This window comes from Drosophila takahashii, chromosome 3L (assembly GCF_030179915.1).
Source record: "Drosophila takahashii strain IR98-3 E-12201 chromosome 3L, DtakHiC1v2, whole genome shotgun sequence".
NCBI lineage: Eukaryota > Metazoa > Arthropoda > Insecta > Diptera > Drosophilidae > Drosophila > Drosophila takahashii.
The window spans coordinates 1761947-1785910 of record NC_091680.1 but is presented as its reverse complement, the minus strand read 5'-3'; the positions used below and the strand labels follow the sequence as shown (position 1 = coordinate 1785910).

Here is a 23964-nt window from a genome sequence, read left to right as displayed (position 1 = left end):
TTTTAAAATATTCCTCTTCTTAAGTGGCGCCAATGACAGAAAATTATTTTACTTATTTTTTATAGGGTATTTAAAATTCCGCAGAAATAAAACAAGTCGGCCTTTAATTTTATAAATAACCAAGGGCCTGGGTAACTTAATCCCTTTTCGAGGAGCTTCTCCGACAGTTCCACAAATCTTCACATGCGGTTTTCACACTCTTGATTAAAAATTAAAAATGACAGCATCATCTTTCTTATAATTTTAAATTTTAATTCTTGGTTTTTGACTGAATCCAAATGATACATTTACGTAACTCTAGTCGAAATATTCAGTATTTGTGCGTTTAACTAAACGGGTTGATATGAGAGGGTTATTGCCAAAAAATCTAATTTCAATAACAGCTGCTGTGAATTTTTTTATAGTGTAGCGTGTAAAAGCCAGTTGATGGGTTCCGAAAAAGGTGCGCTTCAGGTCCGGTTAATAGGGTTCTTGACAGAAGGGATAACTAAGGATCCTTTCTTATCCTCTACTTCTTCTTCTTGCCTTTGCCCTTCTTTCCTTTCTTTCCCTTCTTGCCCTTCTTTCCCTTTTTGCCACCAGCGAGCATTTCCTCGGAAACGTAGGTCTCGGTGGTGACCTTGCTGATCGGAAGGGTTACGGGCTGTTTAGGGGTCCTGAGTTCGATCTCGATGGTGTTCTTCTTGTGCTGCGACTTTGCCTTGCTGCCCAGCTTCACCAGAAAGACATCGCTATCGGTCTCCTCGCAGGTTTTATAACAAACCTAAATTGGAAAAATAAAATAAAAAATTATTCAAAACATTTTAGAAATAATTAAAAAGTTTAAACAATTTATAGATTTTTTTCTTTTTAAATCTGAGAGAAGAAAAAGCAAAAAGTGGACTAAGAAAAGTTTTTAAAAATAACTGATTACACCTGTCTCTCCTAGGTAAAAAAAAACACCTAATTTACACTTGTGGTTGCTAAGTTTTTCTTCAATCTATTACATCTCCCCTGCGATTACCATAAATAAAAAACCATTGAAAGTTTTAACAGATTTGCCACCACAAAACGAAAAAAGAGTGCTCCACATTCGGAGTTGGCAGATGTTATGCAACAAAATGCCCACAGTTGAGGCAATTGAAAGACTTCCCGAAGCTGCAGAAGTTGGAGAGAAGTTGCACCACCTGCATCGGCATTTAGAGGGGGCCAAGTCACGGACTTAAAAAGCGATCACACATTCCGCATTCGCACACGTAACCAGCGAGATCCCAAAAAAAGGAACGCGGAGGCGATCAGTGATTATAGCTTAGCGATTTAAGATTAAACATTCTTGAAATATGGATTTTGCGTGAGACAATTTATACTGTGGGACTTTCTTAAATGTTGAAAGAAAAATCCGGTACCAAATTTACCAATAAAAACTATTACATTTTTATAGACAACACAGCTAAATAATGATATAAAGATAAGGATCAATTAGCTTAAAAAAAAGTTGTATAACTAGAATTTTACCGACAAAACTATAAATTAAAAATCCTTTAACAGTGTCAAAAAGTATGCAATGAAATATATATATTATTGCATACTTTTAGACACCTTTTTTTTTAGAAATTTACATAATTATATTCTCTTACTCAATATTTTTAAATAGACTAGAAAGGTTATTTATTTAATTTATATTTTTTTAAATCAATAAATTTTAAAATAAAAATGTATTGAAAATATTTTTGTTTTGGATAACTTGCTAAATGTTTAAACAACTATTTTTGTATGATTATTGCTCACCTCGATTCCCTTGCGCCTCGTGTCCAGATTGACGCCCTTCATGGTCTGCATGATGTCCTTGCGCTCGACCTGCATGCAGCAGGACCTCTGATTCTGGGCGGGGCACTGGGCGGGGACGATGCGATCCGATCCACCACATAGTCGCTGGCGGTAGCAGTCGACCTTGGCCTCCTGGGCGTCGCAGGCCTCCTTGATCTTCGAGAAGGGCACGTAGTAGTTGTCCGTCTCGCAGGCGTCGTTGCCCGAGTACTTGATATTGGCCCGCACCTTGGGGATATTCGGATGGTTGATGATCCTCCCGCCCGTTCTGCGTTTGATGTGGTTCCTGGCGAAGGAGCTGCGCTGCAGCATCTCGTGCAGGCAGGACTCCTGCTTGGGCTCGCAGTCATTGGGATCCTCCCGATAGCAGGGATCATCATCGGCCCCAAGATTCGGAGCCGTTTCGCTGCCATCCCGCACGCTCTCCACCTTGTGGGTGTTCTTCAGGACGCGAATGGTCAGGCCACTGCCATTCAGACAGGCCTCGAACTCATCGTAGGCCTCCGGTCCCGGATCCGGCCTGGTTGGTTGGATGAAGCAAGGAGCCAGCTCCGGACTGCAGTCGCAATCGCAGGCGCATTGGCAGCAGCCATCGCAGTCATCGACATCTGGAATTTTTAGTGTTCAAAAAAGAACAAAAAATTCAAATAAAAAAAAAATTAACAAAAAAATAAATAAAATAATAATAAATAAAAATAAGAAGTTATAAATAAATAAATAAAATAAATAAATTAAATAAATTCTTTATTTATAAAAAATAATAATAAAAAAATAAAGTTTTACACCAAGTTAAATAAATCAAATATTTCAAAATAATATTTTAAAAAAATACAGATTATAAAATATATAAAAATATGAATATTCAACTAAAAAAACTACACTACTTTAATAAAATAAAAAGTTTCCATTTTACAAAATAATAGTTTAAATATGCCATAACATGGAATTTACATGGGATAGTAATAGGGATTTATCATAAGGATCTATAACTTTTTTTCAAACATTAAAAATTTACTAAAAATAAAATATTGAATTTAAAAATTATAACTAAATTATTAAATAAAATATTAATTATTTGTATCAAATATTATTTTTTAAACATTAAGGATGGTATAAATCCAACATCTTAGAAATATAATTAAATGGTTATAAGTATCATTTGTCAGAGCTGTCAAAAATGGAACGCATGAATTATTTAAAGATGACATGATTTATTTAAAGACGGTTATCTTATTTATAGATGCACTCACCCTCGTTCATTGGCTTGAGCATCTCATTGGTGATCTTGAACTTGCAGTCGACCTTGGGCTTCTTGCCCTTCTTGCCCTTCCTTCCCTTTTTCTTGGCCATGTTGAGTGCTTCTGTGGTTAAGTGTGTCTCGTCTCAAATCAATATAAACTATTCACTAAGTACGTCTGCAGGTGTTGTCTGCTTCAAGAGTGCTGCTCAAAGATCTCAATTCCAAAGGCCTTCAATTCTCAATTTGGATATTGTACTTCACCAGTAAGTGGCGCAATTTCCGCACAGCTCGTTTTCGTGCTGCAATTATGGAAAAAAAACCGAATTATTAGATCGACGCGATAAAGATTTAGTTTATTAAACTAATGCATACTGCTCTGCTGTTTTAATTTCCATCCAAAACTCGCGTAATGTTAACGTAAGAATTTATTTTTTGTTTATTTTGTGTGGCAGACAACATTTCCCGTTTGAATGTATAAAACAAATGCAAAACGAGTAATGATCTTTTACCCCCCGTCTACTTGGTGTTACTAAAAGTTTGATGATGAGTTTTGTAGATAAATGTGTTGTTTATTTCACGGCCTACTTAGGATTTGGAAATTTTAGAAGTAGAGAAGAAACAAGAAAACAAGGGAAAAATTTAGATTTTTTATTTTATGAAAATAAAAACCGAAGAATTTTAGAAATAAAAAAATATAAAAATATTACGTCAACTATTATAATATCTAATAAAATACATTTTTAGTATTTTTTCTATTCAATTAAGAACACAAACTTATAAATATAAACCTTATAATAACATATTTTTTAAAATCCGTTAATTTATAAAAAACAATTCTTTTTAGGAAATATATTTTATGGAAATAAGTAAAATGGAACTCACCTTCATCGCATGCCATATCGTACTCCTCCTCTCTCCCGTGGCACTCGGCACCACTGGGTTCCTTGTACCTCATTTTCCTGGTCGCCTGGAGGACATTTTCGCAGGCAGGTTCGCAATCCTCATAAACGGCAGATGGACCGATATGATCTCCTACGCAGTAGACAGCTCCTCCCGCCTGTCGCTTCTTCTTGCCCTTGCCCTCCTTTCCATCCTTTCCGTCCTTTCCTTTCTTGTCCTTCTTACTATCCTTGTCCTTCTTGGCATCCTTATCCTTGTCCGGTTTGCCGAGTAGTACCGCATCCAGTTTCTCCTGGATGAAACGGGGGTACGGTGGAATTCCTCCACAAGGACCGCATTTCTGCAACTTTTGTTCGATGGGCGACATATTACAGCGTTTCGTGGGAACAGTGGGACATTCTGGGGAAAAAGGGATCATAATTATACATTTTATTCGATTTTTCTATGTTTTAGAAGAAAAATAATATTATATGGGTCAAAATAATTTCTCAAGCATATCATTACCTTGAAATAAAATATGTTTTTTGTTTTGCAATCAAATTAAAGAATTAAAGAAAATGTGGTATTCAAAAAGTTTGCAAGAAAAAATGTGCTCTAAAAGGCCAAATCTCTTCCAAAACTTAAAATTACCTTATAAATTTTATATGTTTTTTGTTTTACAATAAATTTTAAAAAATTAAAGGAAATGTGGTATTTAAAAAGTGCGCAACATTTAAAAGCCCATCGATTTAAGTATGATATTTTACATATTTTAATGTTTCCAAGGATTCAAACTCACCCCTATCGAACTCATCCTCGCAGTAATCACAAGGACACATTTTGTCCAGGTTGCAGGCGTAGTACCTAAGGCACTTGGCCGGCGGCTCCACCCTCTTAGCACAAGGATCCACCATTTTGCAGGTGCGACAAGGAGGCTGGCCACACGCTCCCTTGCCCTTCTTCTCCATGGGTCCACCGGTGGCAGTGCCTCCTCCACCACAGCAAGGACTACAGGGATCACAGGGATCGCAGGGATCACAGGGGGCTGGACAGGGTGGCCCACAGGGAGGAGGTGGACACGAACCGCAGCAGGGAGGCGGAGGACAGGGACCACAGGGTCCGCAACAGGGTTCCGGGCACTTGGGATTGCGAGAGCAGACCTTACTGAAGGGAAAGGTGGACACAATGGCAGGACCATTGCAAACTAGTCGCAGGATTAGGACTATATTCCCAGTCTGCATCTTGCAGAGATTGAAAAGGGGTAGTAATCTTTTGGACAACTCAGAGGTAGGACACCATTGCTCATGGCGTTCATTGAGCTTCTCGTAGCAGGCACAATTATCCAGCAGACCCTTGCTATTCGGACCCTTCATCTTGGGCAACTGGGCAATGTGACCCAACATGGCACCCTCCCAATCGGGATTCTCGATGTCGAAGGACTCCTTAACCCTATCGAATATGGGCTTCACCTTGAGCTCCGATAAACCTATCAAGAACTTGCAGCTCTCCGTTTTTTTCTTATAAACATGCACCTGCAGCACATCCTTATCGGTTATAGGGGAATCCAGGGTGAACAAGGCACACTTTCCGCACTTGGGCGAACATGGGTTAACGCAGGTACCCACCTCGCGATCACAGAGATTCACATAGACCGACGAACGGAAAGTGATCTCCGTGCAGGTGGGATACTCCTCCGGAGCACAGAGATTCTGACGAGTGATTAGCAGATCATCCACCACGAACTCAAACATGTAGAGGAAATTTCCTGCAATCTTTAAGGGCTTCTCGGGCTTCTCATTTTTATCCGACCTATCAGACTTGTCCATAGTTTCAGGGAAGGTAAAACTTAAACCGAACGCGAATTTTAGCTAGCTTGTCTTATTTTTGCAAAACTTGTAATTTTCTGTACCCGAACACACGCACTTCCAAAATTTAGAAAATAAATTTGAAATTTTGATTGAGATTTTGAATGGGTGTCCAGACGGAGAGACTGTGGTGTTCGAACTGGTGATAGGAGTTTATTATCAAGGACTACTGGGGAAATTTTTAAAAAATATTTGTAGTGCTTGGGATTTAAGATACTATTTAATTTATTTTCAGTACATTTTAAATATTATTTCATTAAAATATGAAGGTATATATTAATTTATTCATATTCTTAAAAACTCTTTTGAAGCCTTTCCTTAAATTAAACAAGATTATAAATAAAGAATATTAATAAAATATTATAAAAGTATTAAAAAATTCGTGTTTAATTTTTAATCCACAATAATCTATCTCATATAATAAAAAAACTAACATAAATGACAGTATATTATAATAACATAATTATAAGAACATTGGTTCTATTAATATCTATCAGCAATTCTAATAAAAACCATTATCAGCATTATCTAATTTTTGATACGTTCAATTTAATTATTTTTAGACCAATTGTGATAATATTGTAGATACCCAGTACAAGAAGTGATATTAAAACTCTCTGATTGATGTAGAAAATTATAAAGTATTTTATTTATTTTTATAAATTGTTATAGGTGATATATCACTAATAAGATATTAAATCAGCGGGCTTCCTCGACGAACATGAATACCTCAAGATTACTAGATGAACGGAAATCCTTGCTGTAGCTCCCAGTTTCCTACGCCTTCTTCTTCGTATTCTTTATAGATTTGCAAGGATCACAGGGATCAAAGGGCGAGGGACAAGGAGCAGGCCAAATTGGATCGGGAGGACAGCAACCAGAACAGCATCCAGTGCAGCAGGGATCCTTGCATTTGGGAGGCTGGACGGGAAAAGAGGTCACAACCGAAGGACCATTGCACACCAGTCGCAGGATCAAAACTATATTCCCAGTCTGCATCTTGCAGAGATTGAACAGGGGCAGCATCCGCTTGGTCAGCTCCGATGTGGGACACCATTGTTCGCGGCGCTCCCTGTGTTTCTCGTAGCAGGTAACACAGGCATTGATCCTTTTGCAAGGACCCCTGATCTTGGGCAATCCCGAAACGTGCGTCATCACGTTCTCCTCCCAGTTTATGTTCCGGAAATCAAATTCTTTCTTCACCCTATCAAAGATTGGCTTCATCGGGAGTTCTGCTAATCCCAGCAAGAACTTGCAATCCTCCGTCCTTTTCTTATACACCTGAATATGCATTACATCCTCGTCGGTAATTGGAGAATCTAAAGTAAACAAAGTGCACTTTCCGCACTTGGGCGAACATGGGTTAACACACTCCCCATTCTCCCTATCGCGAATGTTCAGGAAGATCGATCGAAAGGTGATCTCCGTGCAGGTGGGATACTCCTCGGGAGCACAGAGATTGGGCCGCGTAATCAGGAGATCGTCTATCACAAACTCCAACATGTACAGGAAGTTGTCCGAAAGTCTTGAGGGTTTCTCCGCTTTGTCCATTTTGTATTAAAAGTCTTAAGAACTAGCCTTAAACTATAATAATTCTACACCAAAAAGGGGTATATTTTTATGGGCTTAGTTATTTTAATGTTAAATGCGAATTTGGAAGTTTCAGTCCCTATAAACAAACTAGAAAATTTTGGGAGAATTTATTTGGAATTTATATTTAGATTTTTTGGGGGAGGGGTGCCGAAAATGAAAGTCTATGGTGCTCGAAATGATATGAATGAATGAAGAAAGTTAGAAAGCCTGAAACAAGAACACGTAACAAATTATTTTAGACCTACTAGGATATCATATATTTATAGTAAATACAATATTTAATATTTTCGGACCTCAAGACAATAAAGATATTATATTTATTTTACAGAATTAACATGACCAATTCGTAAGATTGGAATAATTATTAACAAATACTCCCATTGAATACCTTACACTTATTTTATGATTTTAGAGAACCATAATAAGTATATTTAAATATTACAATTATCTGTAAAGTTTAAATAATTAACAAAAATTACGCTTTAAAAGTTCTGCATTCCTTTAGAAACAAGCAACCGTGTTATTATTTCAATCAATTATAACAAACAAGTTTATTTAATTATTCTCTTTATAATAACCTTTACAAGAGACGATCATCATAAACACGATATACCCGTATCATCTCAAGCAAGACAAACGTTCTTGGCCGGCAATGCAGTTCACCTCTGCAAGTAATTAAAAGACTTGGATCGAGGTTTTCTAGCAATGCGTAAAATACTTTATTTAATGTCATTAAAATGTTTCTACAAAAGTGATTGATCTACATTGCAGTTAATCGCAGTTAATAAGCGGCGTCTTGACAATCCCATCCGAAAACCCATCCATTTCCCTTTCAAGCCGCCTCGAAGCTCGCCTAAGTTTTTTCTTTGTGTGTGATAATAACTAACAAATGTGGCAGAAAGGAATGGACTTTGGGCTCTGGCAATTTACAACTAAACAAAGAAAACAAACAGATAATTGAGAGGAATTCAAATCGATTACAGGAATTGGTTTATAATTTAAGCTGCTTAGGTATTCCCTCAGCTAGACGACACTAATGTCATGGCTCGCGAAAGGAGATGGGCGGAAAAAGCCGCGGCCACTGGACAAACTCGACGCCGTAGTGCAGGATGCCCGTGGCACTCACGGCGATCATGGCGCCCCAAAAGAGCATGAACAGCAGGTTCTCCGTGTTGAACTCGGCCGGATAGGTCATGGTGATCATGAACATGGCCACGGCCATCAGCAGCACCGAGGGGAAGGTGAAGAAGCGCCAGCCGCGCTTTGAATCTAATGGTGAAGGCACTGCGCCGCCTTCGTTGTCGTTGATTAGATACTTTCCTAAGAACAAATCGATGCTATCCTGTCGCTGGCCATCGGCAAAGTTGTTTAGATAGTAGCGCATCAGGGAGTTCTTGCCATCCTGCAGGGCACCCGCCTTGGTTCGCTTGCCTGTCCTGGTAAAGTCCGTCTTTAGCGCACAGGTGCCGGAATATTGCAGCGACACCAGATCCGCATTGTCCGCCCAGACGCCCTTGAAAGTCCGCTCAAAGTTGGCCGAAGCGGACTCCACCTGCTGACCCACATGCAGCACTCCCAGCTTCTGGAGCACCCCAGTCAGGGATCTCCTGGCCAGCATGCTCTGCACCACATTCGTTCGATCCAGACAGTCAATGCAGTTCGTTCGGAAGACGCCCGTCTGCGTGGAGACCAGTTTCCCGTCATCGAACACATGATAGACGCCAAACTGATTCTGCTCGTAGGCCAGACGATCGATGAGTATGTTCAGCCGATCCCAGCGCATCTTTCTGCACTCGCTGTGGAAGTCGAAGGACTCGTAGCGCACCCGCTGGTTGCCCATTTCGCGCACCAAGCGGGCGTAGGTCTGCTCAAGTTCTCCCTCGGCGCCCTTGTGATCCACCAGATTCACAGCCACATTGTTGCCATACAGCTTGATTTGCTCATTGAAGTGCAGCGTGCAGGCGGCCAGGTGATCCTTTCCGGGCACTAAAACAGGTCGCGGTTTGTACCTCAAATTAGGCAGCTGGTGCCAGTGGAAGGGCATGCTTCCCCGAGTCTGGACGAATCCCGTCAGCTGCCCATTGAACTCCACTATCTGCTCGGTCTCCACAAAGTTGGCCACATGTCCTTGCTCATCGCTTCCCCTGCAGAACAGTCTTGTGCCCGCTCGCTGCACCGATCGCCTGGTGACGATGCTCCAGAAGAAGGTCTGCCCGTTGATCTGCACCTGGTTGATGGACACGAAGCCCAGTACGAGTGGCAACTGGAACTTGTCCATCTTGTCGCAGTTAAACTGCCGCAAAACATAGCCATTCCAAACGAAACGCTGCTCCGCACGCTGCAGCAAACCAAGCGAGGTTTCTGGCCGGGATTGGGCCGCCACCTCGCGCTGCCTTTGCAGCGAGTTCGTAAGATCATAGCGGTAGGAGAAGTAGAAGAACTTGGTGTCCAGCGTCTGGCGGAGAAGCCTCAAATACGTCTCATTCTCCTTGCGCTGAATGGCATTGGGAATGTAGGGAATGATGTCATAGCCGGCTAATCTCCAGACCACCGAGCCATTGAGCACGCCCACGAAGAGGCGGTGGGTGGCCACCAGCAGGTAGTCGCAGCTCAGCAGGTGAATGGTGCCGAGGACGCCGCAAATCCGCCTGGTGGGCCGCAGATTGGCCAGCTGACCTCCGCCCGCCGGCTGAACCCGGGTGACCTTGTCGTGGCGTCCGATTACCAGCACCTCCGCCCCCCCGTTGGGCTCGATGATGAAGCTCTCCGGCGTGATGTACAGGTTCATGTCGTCGTAGACCGCCTTTTCCACATCCATGCTCTCCATGATTTCCGGGGGCGGTGGTTGGCCCAACTCGAAGGCTAAGGGTTAAAGTTTAGATGGGAGACAAAAGATAAGGGTTAATATTGCTGCTTCTTCTTCTGCTGGCTTCTTATTGGTTATTACTTTGTGTTTTATGGCTTTCCCTATCGCTGTCACACACGCACAGCCCTAAAATCAGCCACACAATCAGCAGTTTAACTCGGATTTTATTGATTTAACACAGTTTTTCGTCTCATCTGCGGTTTTTTGGGTTTTCGGCCAACTTTTTTTGCCACTACGTGTGTGATAGGGATGGGCTAAAAAGCGCAATGGGGATGTGCTGTTAGGCGATACTTTAGAGTGTTCACGCTGACTCACGTGCATCTGGTATGGCACTTTCACAGGTACACCAATCTAACCAGGAGGGCATCTTCTTTGTTGTTCAAGGCAGCATAATTTGAGCCACAAAACTGGAATTTTGTAAAGGAGTTGGGGATTTTTATTACAACTGTTTAGTTGACATTTTTTACTAAGAAACAGATGTTACTTAATCATAGATTTTAGTTTGTAACATACAGAAAAATTTAATTAATTTAAAAGTTGATTCAAATAATGGGTAAACTATTTCTTAAAAATACTAAACATATTTAGTATATTTCCACCAAGGATCGATAACAGCACTACCGATACTATCGCTTTACGAACATTTTGGCGCGAACCCATCTCTAGATTGGCAAACAATAACAAAACACAAAAATTAGATCAAAAATGAGCGGACAAACAAAATTGTTTGGCGACAAGGCCTTTGATCTTCTCAAGGAACTGGAGCGATCATCGGCTACAATTCCCGCCTTCGATGACGACGGAGTGCGTCAGGTGCTGGAGGAAATCAAGGCGATTTTCGAGGAGAACGTGGCTCAGGCTTCCACCTACAATGCTTCCGGGGATCGGAGTTTGTGGCCCCTTTTAAACTTTCGTCATGCGGCTCTCCAGAGGAACAAGAGGTGCCTCCTAGCCTATTTGTATGAGAGGTGCAAGAGGATCAAGGCGCTGAGATGGGAATTTGGACCCATCATTCCCGGGGACATCAAGCAGTCGCTCTGCGAACCTGAGGTGCACTTTTTCAACAACTATTCCAAATCCTTGGCATCGTACATGTGCAGTGCGGGCTACAACCAGGGATTGCCCATTGATCTCACCAATAACTTGAGGCCACCGAAATCCCTTTACATAGAGGTTCGCTGCATGGAGGATTATGGAAAATTCGAGCTGGACGACGGCGAGGTGATCCATTTGAAGAAGAATAGCCAGCATTATCTGCCCAGAGCTCAGGTGGAGTCCCTAGTGAGGCAGGGAATCCTTCACCACATAGCTTAATTATAATAGTTTATTATATATTTACCTAAAATAACTTATAAATAAAATAAATACTTTTCGGTATTTTTGCCAAAAGAACATGTAGCTGGAAAAGCATTTTTATAAAAAACTCAATAATTGTTGCTTATTAAAGTAAAATTGCTAATAATATTTTAAAAATATTTATTTATTTAAATTAAAAGTATTTTAAATAATTGGATCTTTTGCAACACTATAAAATACCTTTTAGTATATTTCCACTGCCATAGCTGGTATTTCCACCATGACCCGCTGCGGTCCTACCATTTGCGCATAATTTTAAAATCAAACGGACAATTAGTGACGCTGCTTTTCGCTGTTTTAATAAGAAGTAGTGAAAAAATAGTGATCCTTAGCGTCCCTTTGTAAATAGTAGTTAAAAATCAACAGCAATTAGTTCGGTGGACAGTGAAAATCAAGGATTTCCAGGAATCACACACGCACACAGGGGCACGCATACAATTGCATTCGCCTGGCGTCACTTTTTGTTGCTGTACGCGCTAAAATTCCAATTTAATTGATTTAACTGAATTAAGTGGTAGAAAATGGATATATCCGGTGGGAATACGTCGCGCCAGCCGCCTAAAAAGTCGAACCAAAACATCCAGGTTTATGTGCGCGTCAGGTGAGTTACTAAATTCTTCTGCAGTCTATGGGAATTCCAGATCTAACTGGGTTTTTATAATCTTTCGCAGGCCTCTGAATTCCCGGGAACGCTGCATTCGATCCGCCGAAGTCGTGGATGTGGTGGCTCCCCGGGAAATAGTCACCCGTCACACGCTGGACTCCAAGCTCACCAAGAAGTTCACCTTCGATCGCAGCTTCGGCCCCGAATCCAAGCAATGCGATGTGTATTCTGTTGTAGTTTCTCCTCTTATCGAGGAGGTCTTGAGTGGCTACAACTGCACGGTTTTCGCCTACGGACAAACGGGCACGGGCAAAACCCACACCATGGTGGGAAATGAGTGTGCCGAGCTGAAATCCTCCTGGGAAGATGTGAGTTTGGGATTGAAATTGGGGATAAGGGGGTAAAATACCTATAGATTCCATGTATTTCTAAGGTTTCTATGGGATAATAGGGATAGAAACCTGTGATAGGCTATTAGAATCATTAAAAACGATCGTATCCCAAATTTAGTCCAAAAATACCTATGATCTTCTGAGTTATGGATAGTTTATATATACCACCCATATGATATAGTCAAAGAAACTCATCAAAATGTTAGGAATCAGTTAAAAATAGCCTTTTGCATTTCTAATCTTATAAATCAGATTAGTAAATAAACCATATATCATTTCACAGATGGAAAAATGAAAGATTCTTCATTTTCTCCACCTCCTTTTCTTAAATTTTCGTTAAAAACGACAAAATATCAACTCTAGTCAAGATATGTATAGAGGATTATGTGGATTAGCTGTGGATTATATATTTATAGATCATCTTAACTCATAATCGACAGTCGAAGGAAGTCTACAAAACATCAAGGAACAGTTAAAAACAATCTATTGCAAACTTTTTATTCCTTATCCTATAAATCATCTTAGTATACCATATGGCAGATTAAAGATCTAAATATTTTTAGCATCTTTTTCTGTTTAACTTCTCAAAAAGACCCTTGCAATTTTTCAGCCATTTTCAAGGCCAGGCCATCAAAACCTGTTTTCCCATACCATAATAACTACCAATCTAACCTTTTTCTATTCCCATTATCGCTTAGGACTCTGACATCGGCATCATACCGCGCGCTCTGAGTCACCTTTTCGACGAGCTGCGCATGATGGAGGTGGAGTACACGATGCGCATTTCCTACCTGGAACTGTACAACGAGGAACTCTGTGATTTGCTCTCCACCGATGACACCACCAAGATCCGAATTTTCGACGACAGCACCAAGAAGGGATCGGTTATCATCCAGGGACTGGAGGAGATACCCGTGCACAGCAAGGACGATGTGTACAAGCTGCTGGAGAAGGGAAAGGAGCGTCGCAAGACGGCCACCACTCTGATGAATGCCCAGTCCTCGCGATCGCACACCGTCTTCTCCATTGTGGTGCACATCAGGGAGAATGGAATCGAGGGAGAGGATATGCTGAAGATCGGAAAGCTGAATCTGGTGGATCTCGCGGGCAGTGAGAATGTGTCCAAGGCGGGAAACGAAAAGGGAATAAGAGTAAGGGAGACTGTGAACATCAATCAGAGTCTTTTGACGCTGGGAAGAGTAATTACCGCCTTGGTGGATCGTGCTCCTCACGTTCCCTACCGCGAATCGAAGCTGACTAGGTTGCTACAGGAATCTCTGGGCGGCAGGACGAAGACCTCCATCATAGCCACCATTTCGCCGGGTCACAAGGACATCGAGGAGACGCTCAGCACTTTGGAGTACGCCCATCGAGCCAAGAATATCCAAAACAAACCGGAAGTCAATCAGAAACTGACCAAGAAGACGGTGCTCAAGGAATACACCGAGGAGATCGACAAGCTGAAGAGAGACCTCATGGCGGCCAGGGACAAGAATGGAATCTACTTGGCCGAGGAAACCTATGGCGAAATAACCTTGAAACTAGAGTCCCAGAATCGCGAACTTAACGAAAAGATGCTGCTGCTGAAGGCCTTGAAAGATGAACTCCAGAACAAAGAGAAGATCTTCAGCGAAGTGAGCATGAGTCTGGTGGAGAAAACGCAGGAGCTGAAGAAGACCGAGGAGCATCTGATGAACACAAAGGGCACTTTGCTGCTGACCAAGAAGGTGCTGACCAAAACCAAGCGGCGCTACAAGGAGAAAAAGGAGCTGGTGGCCTCGCACATGAAAACGGAGCAGGTTTTAACCACTCAGGCGCAGGAAATCCTGGCTGCTGCTGATTTGGCCACCGATGATACTCATCAGCTGCATGGAACCATCGAGAGAAGGCGGGAAATGGACGAGAAGATTCGCAGATCCTGCGATCAGTTCAAGGATCGCATGCAGGACAACCTGGAGATGATTGGCGGGAGCTTGAGTTTGTATCTGGAGCAGCAGGCAGCCTCCAAGGAGCATTTGAGCCAGGAGATGGGTGAGTTGGCTATAAATATCATCCTCCTAACTTCTTACTCACTTTTATTTTATTTCTTATAGAAAACTCCAGCAATGTAAGCCAACGATTGGCCAGCAATGCCAGCAAAAGCATTGGAATGCTCAAGGAAATTTGCAGCCAATCTCTGGTTGACCAAGCTGAGCTCCAGAATAACCTAATGTCGCAAGTCTTAAAAATCAGCGATGAGCACTCTCAAAAGTTTATTGCCCAACTGATGGAGCAGCTGCAGCAGCGACAGCTTCTGATGAGCCGAGAAATCGAGTCGAGCCTGCAGGAGATGGAGGAAAACAACCAGCGGCACAAGGACATGCTGGACTCCATGCAGGAAAAGTTCTCGCAAATCATCGACAGCAGTTCGCAGTCTCTAGAAAAACATGTACAGCAAGTGCACCAGCAGCTGGAGCAACTCAGCTCGATGAGTTTGCCGGATGCGGAGGAACTGGAGCAACTGCAAGAGGAACTGGCCAATGAAAGGGCCTTGGCACAGCAGGAGGAAACCCTTCTCGAATCCATGATGATGCAGATGGAGCAGATCAAGAATCTGCGTGCCAAAAACAGCATTAGCATGGCCATTCGCCTCAACAAAATGGAGGAAAGCCGCGTGACCAGGAATCAGCGCATCGATGATACCAAATCTGGTATACGGGATTACCAGAAATTGGGTTTAGAAGCTGCTCAATCCGCTCAAGCGGAGCTCAGCAGCCAAATGGAGGCGGGAATGCTCTGCCTAGACCAACGCCTGGCCAACTGCTCCCTGCTGCAGGTGCACATGAAGAATCTCGGCCAGGAATACGCAAAGCAAACGGAGGAAAATGTAGGTTCCAGTCGTCTCCACCACGAACAGGTGAATTCTATCTGTGAGGAAAGCAAGAAGCAGCTCGAAGCGCTGCAGGAGAAGAGCTGCGCTAATCTGGAGCAGTTAGTAAACGAACGACAGCAGCTGATCACCGAGGACAGGCAGCGGTTCATAGGTCACACCACTGTGGCCACCGATCTTGTGCAGGAGCTGAACAAACAGTCCACCGAGCATGCCGCTCTGCAGCGACAGCAGCTGCAGATTTCCGAGCAGGAGCTTGTGCGCTTCCAGCAGACGGAGCTAAAAACCTACGCGCCCACCGGCACCACACCCTCCAAAAGGGAGTTTGTGTATCCACGCACTCTGGTGGCCACGTCGCCGCATCAGGAGATCGTCAAGCGCTATCGGCAGGAGCAGGACTGGTCGGATCTGGACACCACGGCCACCATAGATGAGGTAGTTAGCTGGCATTATCAGAGTGTTAATGAGAAAAACCCTAATAATTGTTTTTAATATTTTATAGTGCAGCGAAGGCGAGCACGACGAGTCACTGCAATCCGTGCAGGAACTTTCTGAAACGGAAACCATCATGAACTCCACGCCCATTGAGCCCGTGGATGGTGTAACCATTAAGCGTGGTTCTGGCACCACTCGCAGCTCCAATTCGAATGCCCTGAAGCCACCCGTAATCGCCGGTGGCAAGCGCAGTAGCTCCTTGTCCCGTTCCCTTACGCCAAGTAAATCTTCACCCCGGAACTCTCCCTCCTTCAACAGGGTAAGTCAATTGCCAGTTCGCTAATGGCAAAATAAATAGCTGGGATAAATTATTATTTATTTTCCATATTTTCTTATAGCACAACAAAGAAAACGTCGCCTGATTTTGCATTCGATGACTATAAGTACTCTACTCTACCCAGTAACCCGTTTATGTTTGTTTGGCTCTTCTGGATATTCTCTTTAATCTGTACATCAATCTTTGGAATTTCGTACATTTATTATTTAAATAAACTTAGTATGCTATGTAAAGTTAACGAAACCCTGAGGCTTCAGTTCGAGTGCGCAGGTTCATGGTTTATTAAACTTGTATTACAGAAAGTGACGCCGATTCTCTTGAAGTTCGATTTAAAGACTCCTTATTTGTATTTTGAATGAAAAGAACAACTGTTCTGCGTAGTTTATGAGCCTCTAATAACTTTAAATGTAATGTAACTTTTCTTTTACTTTACAAAATCACCTTGGAGAATTAATATTTGTTGCATTTTCGTTCTTAAAGTTTTTATTTATGTTAAATAACCGTATTTTTAAGTTCATAAATAAGTTTTCATTATTTTATCTTTTCCAAAATGTAAGGATCAAAAGATTGTTGTATTTTTTTGTAATAACCTAACTATCTACTATTAATCTTCATCATGCTCGTCGTCATCATCTTTGAGAATTCCCAGACGACGAGCCACCTCCTTCACATTCGCAATGAACTCCTCTTGGACAAGGTTAAAGCTCATGGCCAATAAGGCGATGCCGAAGAGGAGATATAGCGAACAATAGGCAATGGACTGCTCCGATTCATCTTTTACTCCCTTGGCGGGCACAAAGTCACCAAATCCTAGGATAAAATAACATTAGAAATAACTCAAATTAAATTATAATAAGCACTCACCAATTGTAGTCAGCGTTATGAAGCAAAAGTAGGCCGAGTCCAGGAAGGACCAGTTCTCCCAGTAGGCAAACAGCACTGCTCCACCCAGGATATAGCTGACCACTAGAAATACACACAACCAAATGGGCACCGGACGATCCTTGGGCAGCAGATCTCCATAGTCGCCGTACTCATCGCCGTACTGGGAGTCATCCTCATCGTAATCGTAGCTGGGACGTCGACGGATCTGCCGCTGCACTGGAAAACCCATGGGCGACATGATTCTCGGCGAGGGAGGCAGTCGCTCAGTTCGTTCCCTTCGCCGATTTCTTTTGGCCTCGCGACTCCTCGAGTGATGCCTCTCCGTGGGATAATCCTCGTAGTTGTTGTCGCCGTAGAGAGATCCCTCATCGAAGCTTTCTTCGAAATAATCCTCGTAGCGTCCCTGGGAGTGACCACGTGACCTGTCCCTTCGATGATCTCTTCCCGGCGGCGGAGCATCGTAGTCGGGCAGCTCGAGATGGTTGCCAAAGCGGGAGGATTGCCTGCCCAGGCTGCCGGCTCTTCTGCCATTATTCTGGCGATGATTCTGGGGAGGAGGATGTGGAGATCGCTCCCTCTCCCGATCCCTCTGCCGCTGCCTCTGGTGAGCTGATCTCGGCATGGATTGGCTCCTTGGCGCCGGCTGTCTTCTATTAACCGTATGCCTACTGCCTCCAAACTCATCCAGTGCATATCTATTTGGTATAATGGGAGTCTTCCTCACCACATCCTCGTCCACATCTTCGTAGTGTGAAGAAACGTGCCTGGGATCCACTGACTTGGCTCTGCTTCTCCCGGGAGCCGAGTGCAGGCGATGCAGCTCCCTGGAGGCTTTCGAGGATTCCTGATTGTGTGGCGATCGCACAGATCGCACACTGGCGGCTCTTTTCGCTGGAGGCTGCATGTCACTGAAGTCCTCGATGGAACCCGCCTCCAAGTGGGAACGGGAATAGCGCTCCCTCTCCACCGTGTGCCTGTCCCTCATCCGATCCCGCTGCCTCTGCCGGCTGCTATAGCGATTGGAGCGGTTCAGCGTCTGGGTTTCGTACTCATCCCCGTAAATTGTGTGCCGCTGGCGAGGATCTCGATCGTAGTGTGAATGCTGCTGCTGCTGCTGGCGGCGATTGCGGCCTCCACTGCTTCGATGGCCGAACTCCCGGTCATCGTAGCCCCTGCCCATGGTGCGCAGTTCTGGATCGGAGTAGGCATGACCCATGGAGGGACCCAATCCAGAGTCATTTCCCGATCTCTGGGTCATCTTCATGGACCGACGGAACGAGGGAGGCGGTTGGGAACGGGCGTGGCGCTGAGATCTCATCGATCTCTGCCGGGATCGGGCATTCCGAGGACGTTTGGCAGTGCGAGTGCACACATAGCAGCAGATTCTCCAGTATAAAAACCTTTTTAAATTATTTAGAACGTATTAATATTTATTTAGAATATTTTTATGATTATTTAGAATATTTTAATACTTTTGTCGAAAATTTTTATATTTATTTAGAACGTATTAAGATTTATTTGGAGTATATAAATATTTATTTTGAAAATGCGTATATTTCATTGGAGTAAATTAATATTTATCTAGAATATTTTTATGACTATATAGAATGTTTTAATATTTTTGTCGAATATTTTAATATTTATTTTTTTATTTATTTATTATTTATTTAAAATTTATTAATATTTATTTGGAATATTTATTTAGAATATACTAATAACTATTTAGAATATATTAAAATGTATTTAGAATATTTTAATGTGTTGAAGAATACTATTAGAATTTTATTATACTTATATTTATCTAGAATATTTTAATAATTTTTCTGTTATTTTTATAAAACTTACTAAACAATAATCATACATTTTTCAGCACATCTGATATCAAACTCACCGGAATGATGTGGCCATGACATCTCCAATATTGGACAGGCAGATGAGCATCAGCGGAATGCCCACGATGGCGTAGAAAATCGTTGTCACCTTGCCCCAATCCGTGCGCGGCGATATGTGGCCATAGCCTGTCCAGAATTTGATGAAGAATATGAAATTACTTTGTATCGAATAAGGGGTAAGTCATGCTTTTGCCTTTAACCTTCAACCTTGTGACCGGAAAGTTCTTGAAATGCTAATGGGGCCAAGACCCGCTAAGGTCTAATCTATCTGTACTTCTTTTTAAACAAGCCAAGCCCATTATCTCTCCCAAAAAAACAAAACAAATGGCAAACAATTGTTAAAATGGTATTTCAAGTCTACCGCTTTTGGCCTTTACGGAAGTGTGCAAATTCATAGATATCGTAGAACCTCTTTGCTAAATTCTAACTGATGGGCGTCGGTCACTAAACCCATTTGTGTGCTAGCTATAAATCCATATCGGGAAATTGTGGAAATGAATAGCAAAAAGCTAAGCTCCCATCATCAAAAGCCAGAGCTAATAAACTACTTTAAAGATACTGTTTGGGCCCGAATGCCGAAGAGTTAAATACCCTCACAACAAGATTGATAATTTTAAATATTAATATTAATATTTTATATTATTATTTTTACATATTTAAGTTTAAGTCAACTCGATAAAGACATTTAAAAAAGTAGTCCGTACTCCATAGATGTCAGAGTTAAAATAATTTAAAACAGTGTCTAAAAGTATGCAGTGAAAAATTAGTTTAGGTCCAAAATATACTGTAGCATACTTTTTTACACCTTTATGAGTATTTTTGAAATCCTAATGATTTTTGTGGCATTCTTGATAGATATTATATGGATGTTATTTTAAGGAAATCATTTTGGTTTGTTCTACTGAAAATAACTTAAACCCCTTTTTAGGGTATACTAATAATCAGAAATTCCCATCGTTAAAATCTAAATCTGAAACGTCAGAAAAGATAATCACGATCGGTCAGTGGCGTTTGACCTTGCTGTTGTTTTGACCACAGACAATTGGAACCATCCAACTCCACTTTTGGTTTCATTTGACACGCTCCCTCACTCGCACCCCTTTCCGACCCATCACCACCTAAAATGAACCCATTTTTAGAGGTCACCCACGTGCTGGTTGCTCACCAAACTGTGTCCAAACTGGATCTTTGACCTGTGACTTATCCACCATTCTGCCCTGCAAAAGGGAGTAAGTGTACTAAGCCAAACTCATGATGATTTCCAGGAATGGGTTTTTTGTTTTTTTGGGTCGATCCATTAGCAATTACCCAATGATTTATGCGATTTCAACGTGATCAGTGATCACCGAGTGGACAAAACCAACTGGCCGATTCATCCGCTTGCCTCATTGGTTCCTGGGCGGATCGGATCGGTGGTCTGGTGGTTGCGCTTCAGGTGAATCAAGCATACGATACGTGGGCCCAAGATTTCTGTCTGGCACGATCGTTGATTCATTGGCCACATCCAAATCCCCACCTGCGGCTGCCCTCGTCGCTTGACTGAGTTTGTGCGTCGTCATCGCCGCCGATGTCTCTTTTATTTTGTATATTTTTTGTTGGCTTTTCGGTTCTCGGGTGCGGTTATATAAGTAGCGTGCGCCGATCGCATATCTCAACTATTCTGTTGCGGGAGCTTGCCGCGTTCAAGCTGAAAATACGGGTCAGTGTGTGAGCAAACCAAACGAGAAGTCCAATCATGCAGAGCTATTGCCTCATCATCGCCGCTTTGTGCCTCCTGGGATTAGTGTCTTCGGAGAAAGACCAAGATCAGTGGGTCTGGCGTTCGTATAATCGCAGGGAGCGCTCTTTTCGGGACATCAGTCGGAGTTCTCCTATAAGGAACTCCTATGATCAGAAGCTGAGGAGGGAACCTACAACTAGGAGACCTCTGCCTGGCGAACCGGAGAACGATGAGATCGAGGACTATGCCGATGTGGAGCCCACAAGATCATCGGATGCTCCCCAAGTGGGCACTCGTCAATTTAATCCCTATGGAGGTCAACCGAATGCCGGTCAGTTCGGAGGAGGAATTGGAGGAGGCTATGGTGGAAATCCTGGAGTGCTAGTGGGACCAGGAGGACCTACTGGAATCATCGGAAGACCGCAGCTGTTCCCTAGTCCCTATCAACCGGGTTATGGTGGTGGCTTCTCGGGAGCTCAGAATGGCATTGGTGGATATCCCGGAGGATATCCCGGAGCTGGATTTCCCGGAACCAACGTGGGCTTCAATAACTATCCCACCAATGGACTTGGCCTGAATCAATTCCCCAGCAATGGTCAGTATCCATATGGAACCTATCCAGGTGGCGATCAATTCAGTGGCAATCAATTTGCCGGCATCGGTGGACAACAATTCCCGGGATTAGGAGGACAATACCCAGGAAGTCAACAGTTTGGAGGACCTCAGTACACCGAGGGCTATGGTCTAGCTGGAGGATTGGGCCTGGGTCAACTGGGAGTTGGTAATGGAGGTATAGGTTATAACGGAGGTGGTTTCCCTCCTCTAGGAGGCTTTGGCTACGATGAGAAATCCCCAGCTGTGGCCGAGGGTAAGAGCGCTAAGAATGTGGCTGCGGCACCCAGAAATGTGAATGATAAGCTCAGTAAGAAGGTCTAGATTAGACTAGTTTAGAGTTACGGAACTGAAAGTATTCCTTTTTAAATCCTAAAAGATCTGCAATCGAAATACAAAACCCTGAATGTATTGTTCTAGTGCTTGAAAAATATCGATATTTTCGATTTTCGACAATGTTGTATCGATCATATTGATGTTGTCAAGGAAAAAAAGAAAAATTTAAAAAATAATTTTACTTTTGATAATCATCGATATTGGAAAACGTCGAGAATATCGATATTTAAGATTTTCGGAAGATAGGAAAATGTTAAAAAATTTGTATATTTCCGTAACCATCGATATTGTAAAAACATCGAAAATATCGATAAAGTCGATATTGTTTAAGCTCTATATTGTTTCTCCCTTTACACATTTTCCCCCTCCCCAGTTGTAAATAGACCGCTAGTAAATAGTATTTTAGGTTTCTAGTTTAGTTTTAGCTTAAGCAAATAAAACCCAATGTTTACCCCAGAACAATTACTCACCTATGGTCGTTATCACTATGATGGAGTAGAAAAGGGAACCGGCAAAGGTCCACTGGGATTTGCGCACATCCTCGTCGCCATCCCAGCCATCCGTCTTGATGGCCGTAAGGATCTGCTTTTCAAAGTTGGCCAAATGCTTGCTGACATTGGCCATCCAATCGCTTTCCCTTAGAACCACGGCATCATCCGATAAAAGCCAGATATTCTCCGTAAGATTAAAGCGTAGATTCTGTATATCACGCTTGACCTGCAGAGGGATTTATGGATTAGTCTCCCCATATAGATTCTCACCCACTCACCTCTAGTTCGTGGGGTCGTTCGAGGTGCTGGAAGAGATAGGCACCGCCCACGCAATAGGAAACGACGAGGGCCACGAGCAGCACATGGGACACAATGCAGGTGAGCACCTTCCACGAGAAGCAGATGGCGGCCACACAGCGTCCGCGTTCCGGCTTCGCTGGCTCCAACATGTGCGCCGGCAGAGACTGGGCCCGCCTACCCGACATGGTCACCCTCCTCTGGTCTCCTTCCCTTGGCTAATTTACCGCTCGGCTGGCTGTAAATTATGAAATGCAAAAGAAACTAAATAAAAGGATGGAACTGAAGATCTGGGAGATCGACATGGGGAATACCCTTGAGCAAAAAAATTACTTTATATTAAATAAATACTCCGAATCAGAATAGCGGCAGAGAATATTTGTATTCATGGGTTAACTCATTACCTTTATTATAAAGCTTTAATGTTAGACCAATATTCCGAATTTTAAAGTCAGAAAATATGGTTTATTCTATTTTATAATTATGCCAAGAGCTTAGAAATCATTATCGTGATTATGAAGTCTATATTTTAAACCAATATTCCGAATTTTTTAATCATAAAAGATGGCAGCGCAGCGGCAGAGAAAAATTGTAAGCATTGGCTAATAAGCCATAACTCCTTATCTTTATCATAAAGTCTGTATTTTAAACCAATATTTCCGAATATTTAAATCAAAATGCTTTTCCTAAAATTCCTAAATGGCTAAGAATTCAGATGAAGGCTGCCATAACCATTAAACTAATGCCTTTAAATAAACATCCCTTTTTATCGAGTGCGATTTGTTTTCCCCTGGTAATCTCCAAAAAGGAGCAATAACAGAAAAGCCGAAAGGTAAACCAGACAAAGCTCTATAGCTCTATAGCGCACATGTTTATTTGTCCAAATATTTATTTATTTGGGTTGCTGGGGCAAGGCCGAAGATCCGGGGGGAAGACTCGAGCGAAAGACTCGAGACTCCATGAGACTATTTTGGGTTTACTGCTGCCCAACGGCGGGGGCATTCATCTCATCGTCAAAAATCTCGTGCCACGCCTGTCGAGAACTCTTCGGATTCGGTTTTGGATACTTTTTGCTTATAGACGAATAGACGACGGGCGGACTACATAACATGTCCGAGCAATTATGAACTTCGATTTCACTTGGGCAATTAGCTTTGGTAATTTATGGGCAATCCCATCGGGATTGAGAATGGAATGGGCCTAAATGATGATTACCGATCGCAGATCGCCTTCTGATTCGCACTGAGTGGGGGAAACTTTTCAGTTTTCCAATTTAAATTCCATGCTGTATATTTTCCCCTTCCCAACCGATACGCGATTGGATCCGCACAGAAGAATCGACGCACCGATCCGTACGACCCACAAATGCTTACTGAGGATCGGTTCCACACAGATGGGGACTCTCCACACGGAGATCTCTCGGGAAATCGGTTTATTTTTGGTCTTACGCGAAGTTCTCTTGTTTTCTATGGGTATATAGTTTTGGAAA

At 42.6% G+C, this 23964-nt stretch overlaps 8 protein-coding genes across 9 annotated transcripts; 3 read left to right on the top strand and 5 right to left on the bottom strand.

Moving 5' to 3' along the window:
• Positions 1-231: 231 nt before the first annotated feature.
• On the bottom strand, positions 232-3199 carry LOC108054706 (uncharacterized). Its single transcript, XM_017137766.3, has 3 exons — positions 3057-3199; positions 1768-2414; positions 232-763 (listed from the first exon to the last, which is right to left on the bottom strand). The coding sequence occupies exons 1-3, from the start codon at positions 3154-3156 to the stop codon at positions 509-511; spliced, it is 1002 nt and encodes a 333-aa protein (XP_016993255.3). The 5' UTR covers positions 3157-3199; the 3' UTR covers positions 232-508.
• LOC108054705 (uncharacterized) lies at positions 3174-5940 on the bottom strand. The gene is made up of 3 exons (XM_017137765.3): positions 4725-5940; positions 3929-4345; positions 3174-3345 (listed from the first exon to the last, which is right to left on the bottom strand). Exons 1-3 carry the CDS (start codon positions 5749-5751, stop codon positions 3278-3280), a joined length of 1512 nt encoding a protein of 503 aa, XP_016993254.3. The 5' UTR covers positions 5752-5940; the 3' UTR covers positions 3174-3277.
• Positions 5941-6417: 477 nt separating this feature from the next.
• Bfc (Booster for Crq) lies at positions 6418-7577 on the bottom strand. The gene has a single exon (XM_017137702.3). The coding sequence runs from the start codon at positions 7339-7341 to the stop codon at positions 6568-6570; it is 774 nt and encodes a 257-aa protein (XP_016993191.3). The 5' UTR covers positions 7342-7577; the 3' UTR covers positions 6418-6567.
• Positions 7578-8072: 495 nt separating this feature from the next.
• Positions 8073-10722, bottom strand: Sac1 (Sac1 phosphatase). Of its 2 annotated transcripts, none has more exons than XM_070214739.1 (2): positions 10565-10722; positions 8073-10245 (listed from the first exon to the last, which is right to left on the bottom strand). In XM_070214739.1, the coding sequence occupies exons 1-2, from the start codon at positions 10614-10616 to the stop codon at positions 8423-8425; spliced, it is 1875 nt and encodes a 624-aa protein (XP_070070840.1). In that variant the 5' UTR covers positions 10617-10722; the 3' UTR covers positions 8073-8422. The 2 variants fall into 2 exon arrangements, with proteins under 2 accessions (XP_070070840.1, XP_070070841.1); XM_070214740.1 differs by lacking the exon at positions 10565-10722 and adding an exon at positions 10331-10513.
• Positions 10723-10884: 162 nt separating this feature from the next.
• Positions 10885-11584, top strand: LOC108054679 (DNA replication complex GINS protein PSF1-like). The gene has a single exon (XM_017137727.3). It carries the CDS (start codon positions 10955-10957, stop codon positions 11561-11563), a length of 609 nt encoding a protein of 202 aa, XP_016993216.1. The 5' UTR covers positions 10885-10954; the 3' UTR covers positions 11564-11584.
• A 234-nt stretch (positions 11585-11818) lies between these two features.
• On the top strand, positions 11819-16485 carry Klp61F (Kinesin-like protein at 61F). Its single transcript, XM_017137723.3, has 6 exons — positions 11819-12206; positions 12277-12577; positions 13300-14632; positions 14695-15905; positions 15973-16224; positions 16304-16485. The coding sequence occupies exons 1-6, from the start codon at positions 12127-12129 to the stop codon at positions 16325-16327; spliced, it is 3201 nt and encodes a 1066-aa protein (XP_016993212.3). The 5' UTR covers positions 11819-12126; the 3' UTR covers positions 16328-16485.
• A 135-nt stretch (positions 16486-16620) lies between these two features.
• Positions 16621-23853, bottom strand: galene (potassium two pore domain channel subfamily K member galene). Its single transcript, XM_017137725.3, has 6 exons — positions 23691-23853; positions 22457-22713; positions 22158-22404; positions 19019-19145; positions 17107-18527; positions 16621-17052 (listed from the first exon to the last, which is right to left on the bottom strand). The coding sequence occupies exons 2-6, from the start codon at positions 22661-22663 to the stop codon at positions 16847-16849; spliced, it is 2208 nt and encodes a 735-aa protein (XP_016993214.3). The 5' UTR covers positions 22664-22713; positions 23691-23853; the 3' UTR covers positions 16621-16846.
• Positions 20692-21833, top strand: LOC108054678 (eggshell protein 1). Its single transcript, XM_017137726.3, has one exon. The coding sequence runs from the start codon at positions 20755-20757 to the stop codon at positions 21673-21675; it is 921 nt and encodes a 306-aa protein (XP_016993215.3). The 5' UTR covers positions 20692-20754; the 3' UTR covers positions 21676-21833.
• Positions 23854-23964: the final 111 nt, after the last annotated feature.

Bases quoted from the DNA above. Each gene is read 5' to 3' on its own strand.
- Bfc (XM_017137702.3), bottom strand. From the start codon at position 7,341: ATGGACAAAGCGGAGAAACCCTCAAGACTTTCGGACAACTTCCTGTAC.
- LOC108054706 (XM_017137766.3), bottom strand. From the start codon at position 3,156: ATGGCCAAGAAAAAGGGAAGGAAGGGCAAGAAGGGCAAGAAGCCCAAG. The intron at 2,415-3,056 runs GTGAGTGCATCT...TAAAAATTCCAG, and splicing joins GCTCAAGCCAATGAACGAGG to ATGTCGATGACTGCGATGGC. The intron at 764-1,767 runs GTGAGCAATAAT...TTTCCAATTTAG, and splicing joins CGAGGCGCAAGGGAATCGAG to GTTTGTTATAAAACCTGCGA.
- LOC108054679 (XM_017137727.3), top strand. From the start codon at position 10,955: ATGAGCGGACAAACAAAATTGTTTGGCGACAAGGCCTTTGATCTTCTC.
- LOC108054678 (XM_017137726.3), top strand. From the start codon at position 20,755: ATGCAGAGCTATTGCCTCATCATCGCCGCTTTGTGCCTCCTGGGATTA.
- galene (XM_017137725.3), bottom strand. From the start codon at position 22,663: ATGTCGGGTAGGCGGGCCCAGTCTCTGCCGGCGCACATGTTGGAGCCA. The intron at 22,405-22,456 runs GTGAGTGGGTGA...ATCCCTCTGCAG, and splicing joins AACGACCCCACGAACTAGAG to GTCAAGCGTGATATACAGAA. The intron at 19,146-22,157 runs GTGAGTAATTGT...AATTCTGGACAG, and splicing joins CATAGTGATAACGACCATAG to GCTATGGCCACATATCGCCG.
- Sac1 (XM_070214739.1), bottom strand. From the start codon at position 10,616: ATGCCCTCCTGGTTAGATTGGTGTACCTGTGAAAGTGCCATACCAGAT. The intron at 10,246-10,564 runs GTGAGTCAGCGT...TTTAACCCTTAG, and splicing joins AAGTGCCATACCAGATGCAC to CCTTCGAGTTGGGCCAACCA.
- LOC108054705 (XM_017137765.3), bottom strand. From the start codon at position 5,751: ATGGACAAGTCTGATAGGTCGGATAAAAATGAGAAGCCCGAGAAGCCC. The intron at 4,346-4,724 runs GTGAGTTTGAAT...CTTTTTCCCCAG, and splicing joins CGAGGATGAGTTCGATAGGG to AATGTCCCACTGTTCCCACG. The intron at 3,346-3,928 runs GTGAGTTCCATT...CCATAATTGCAG, and splicing joins CGATATGGCATGCGATGAAG to CACGAAAACGAGCTGTGCGG.
- Klp61F (XM_017137723.3), top strand. From the start codon at position 12,127: ATGGATATATCCGGTGGGAATACGTCGCGCCAGCCGCCTAAAAAGTCG. The intron at 15,906-15,972 runs GTAGTTAGCTGG...AATATTTTATAG, and splicing joins CCACGGCCACCATAGATGAG to TGCAGCGAAGGCGAGCACGA. The intron at 16,225-16,303 runs GTAAGTCAATTG...ATTTTCTTATAG, and splicing joins ACTCTCCCTCCTTCAACAGG to CACAACAAAGAAAACGTCGC.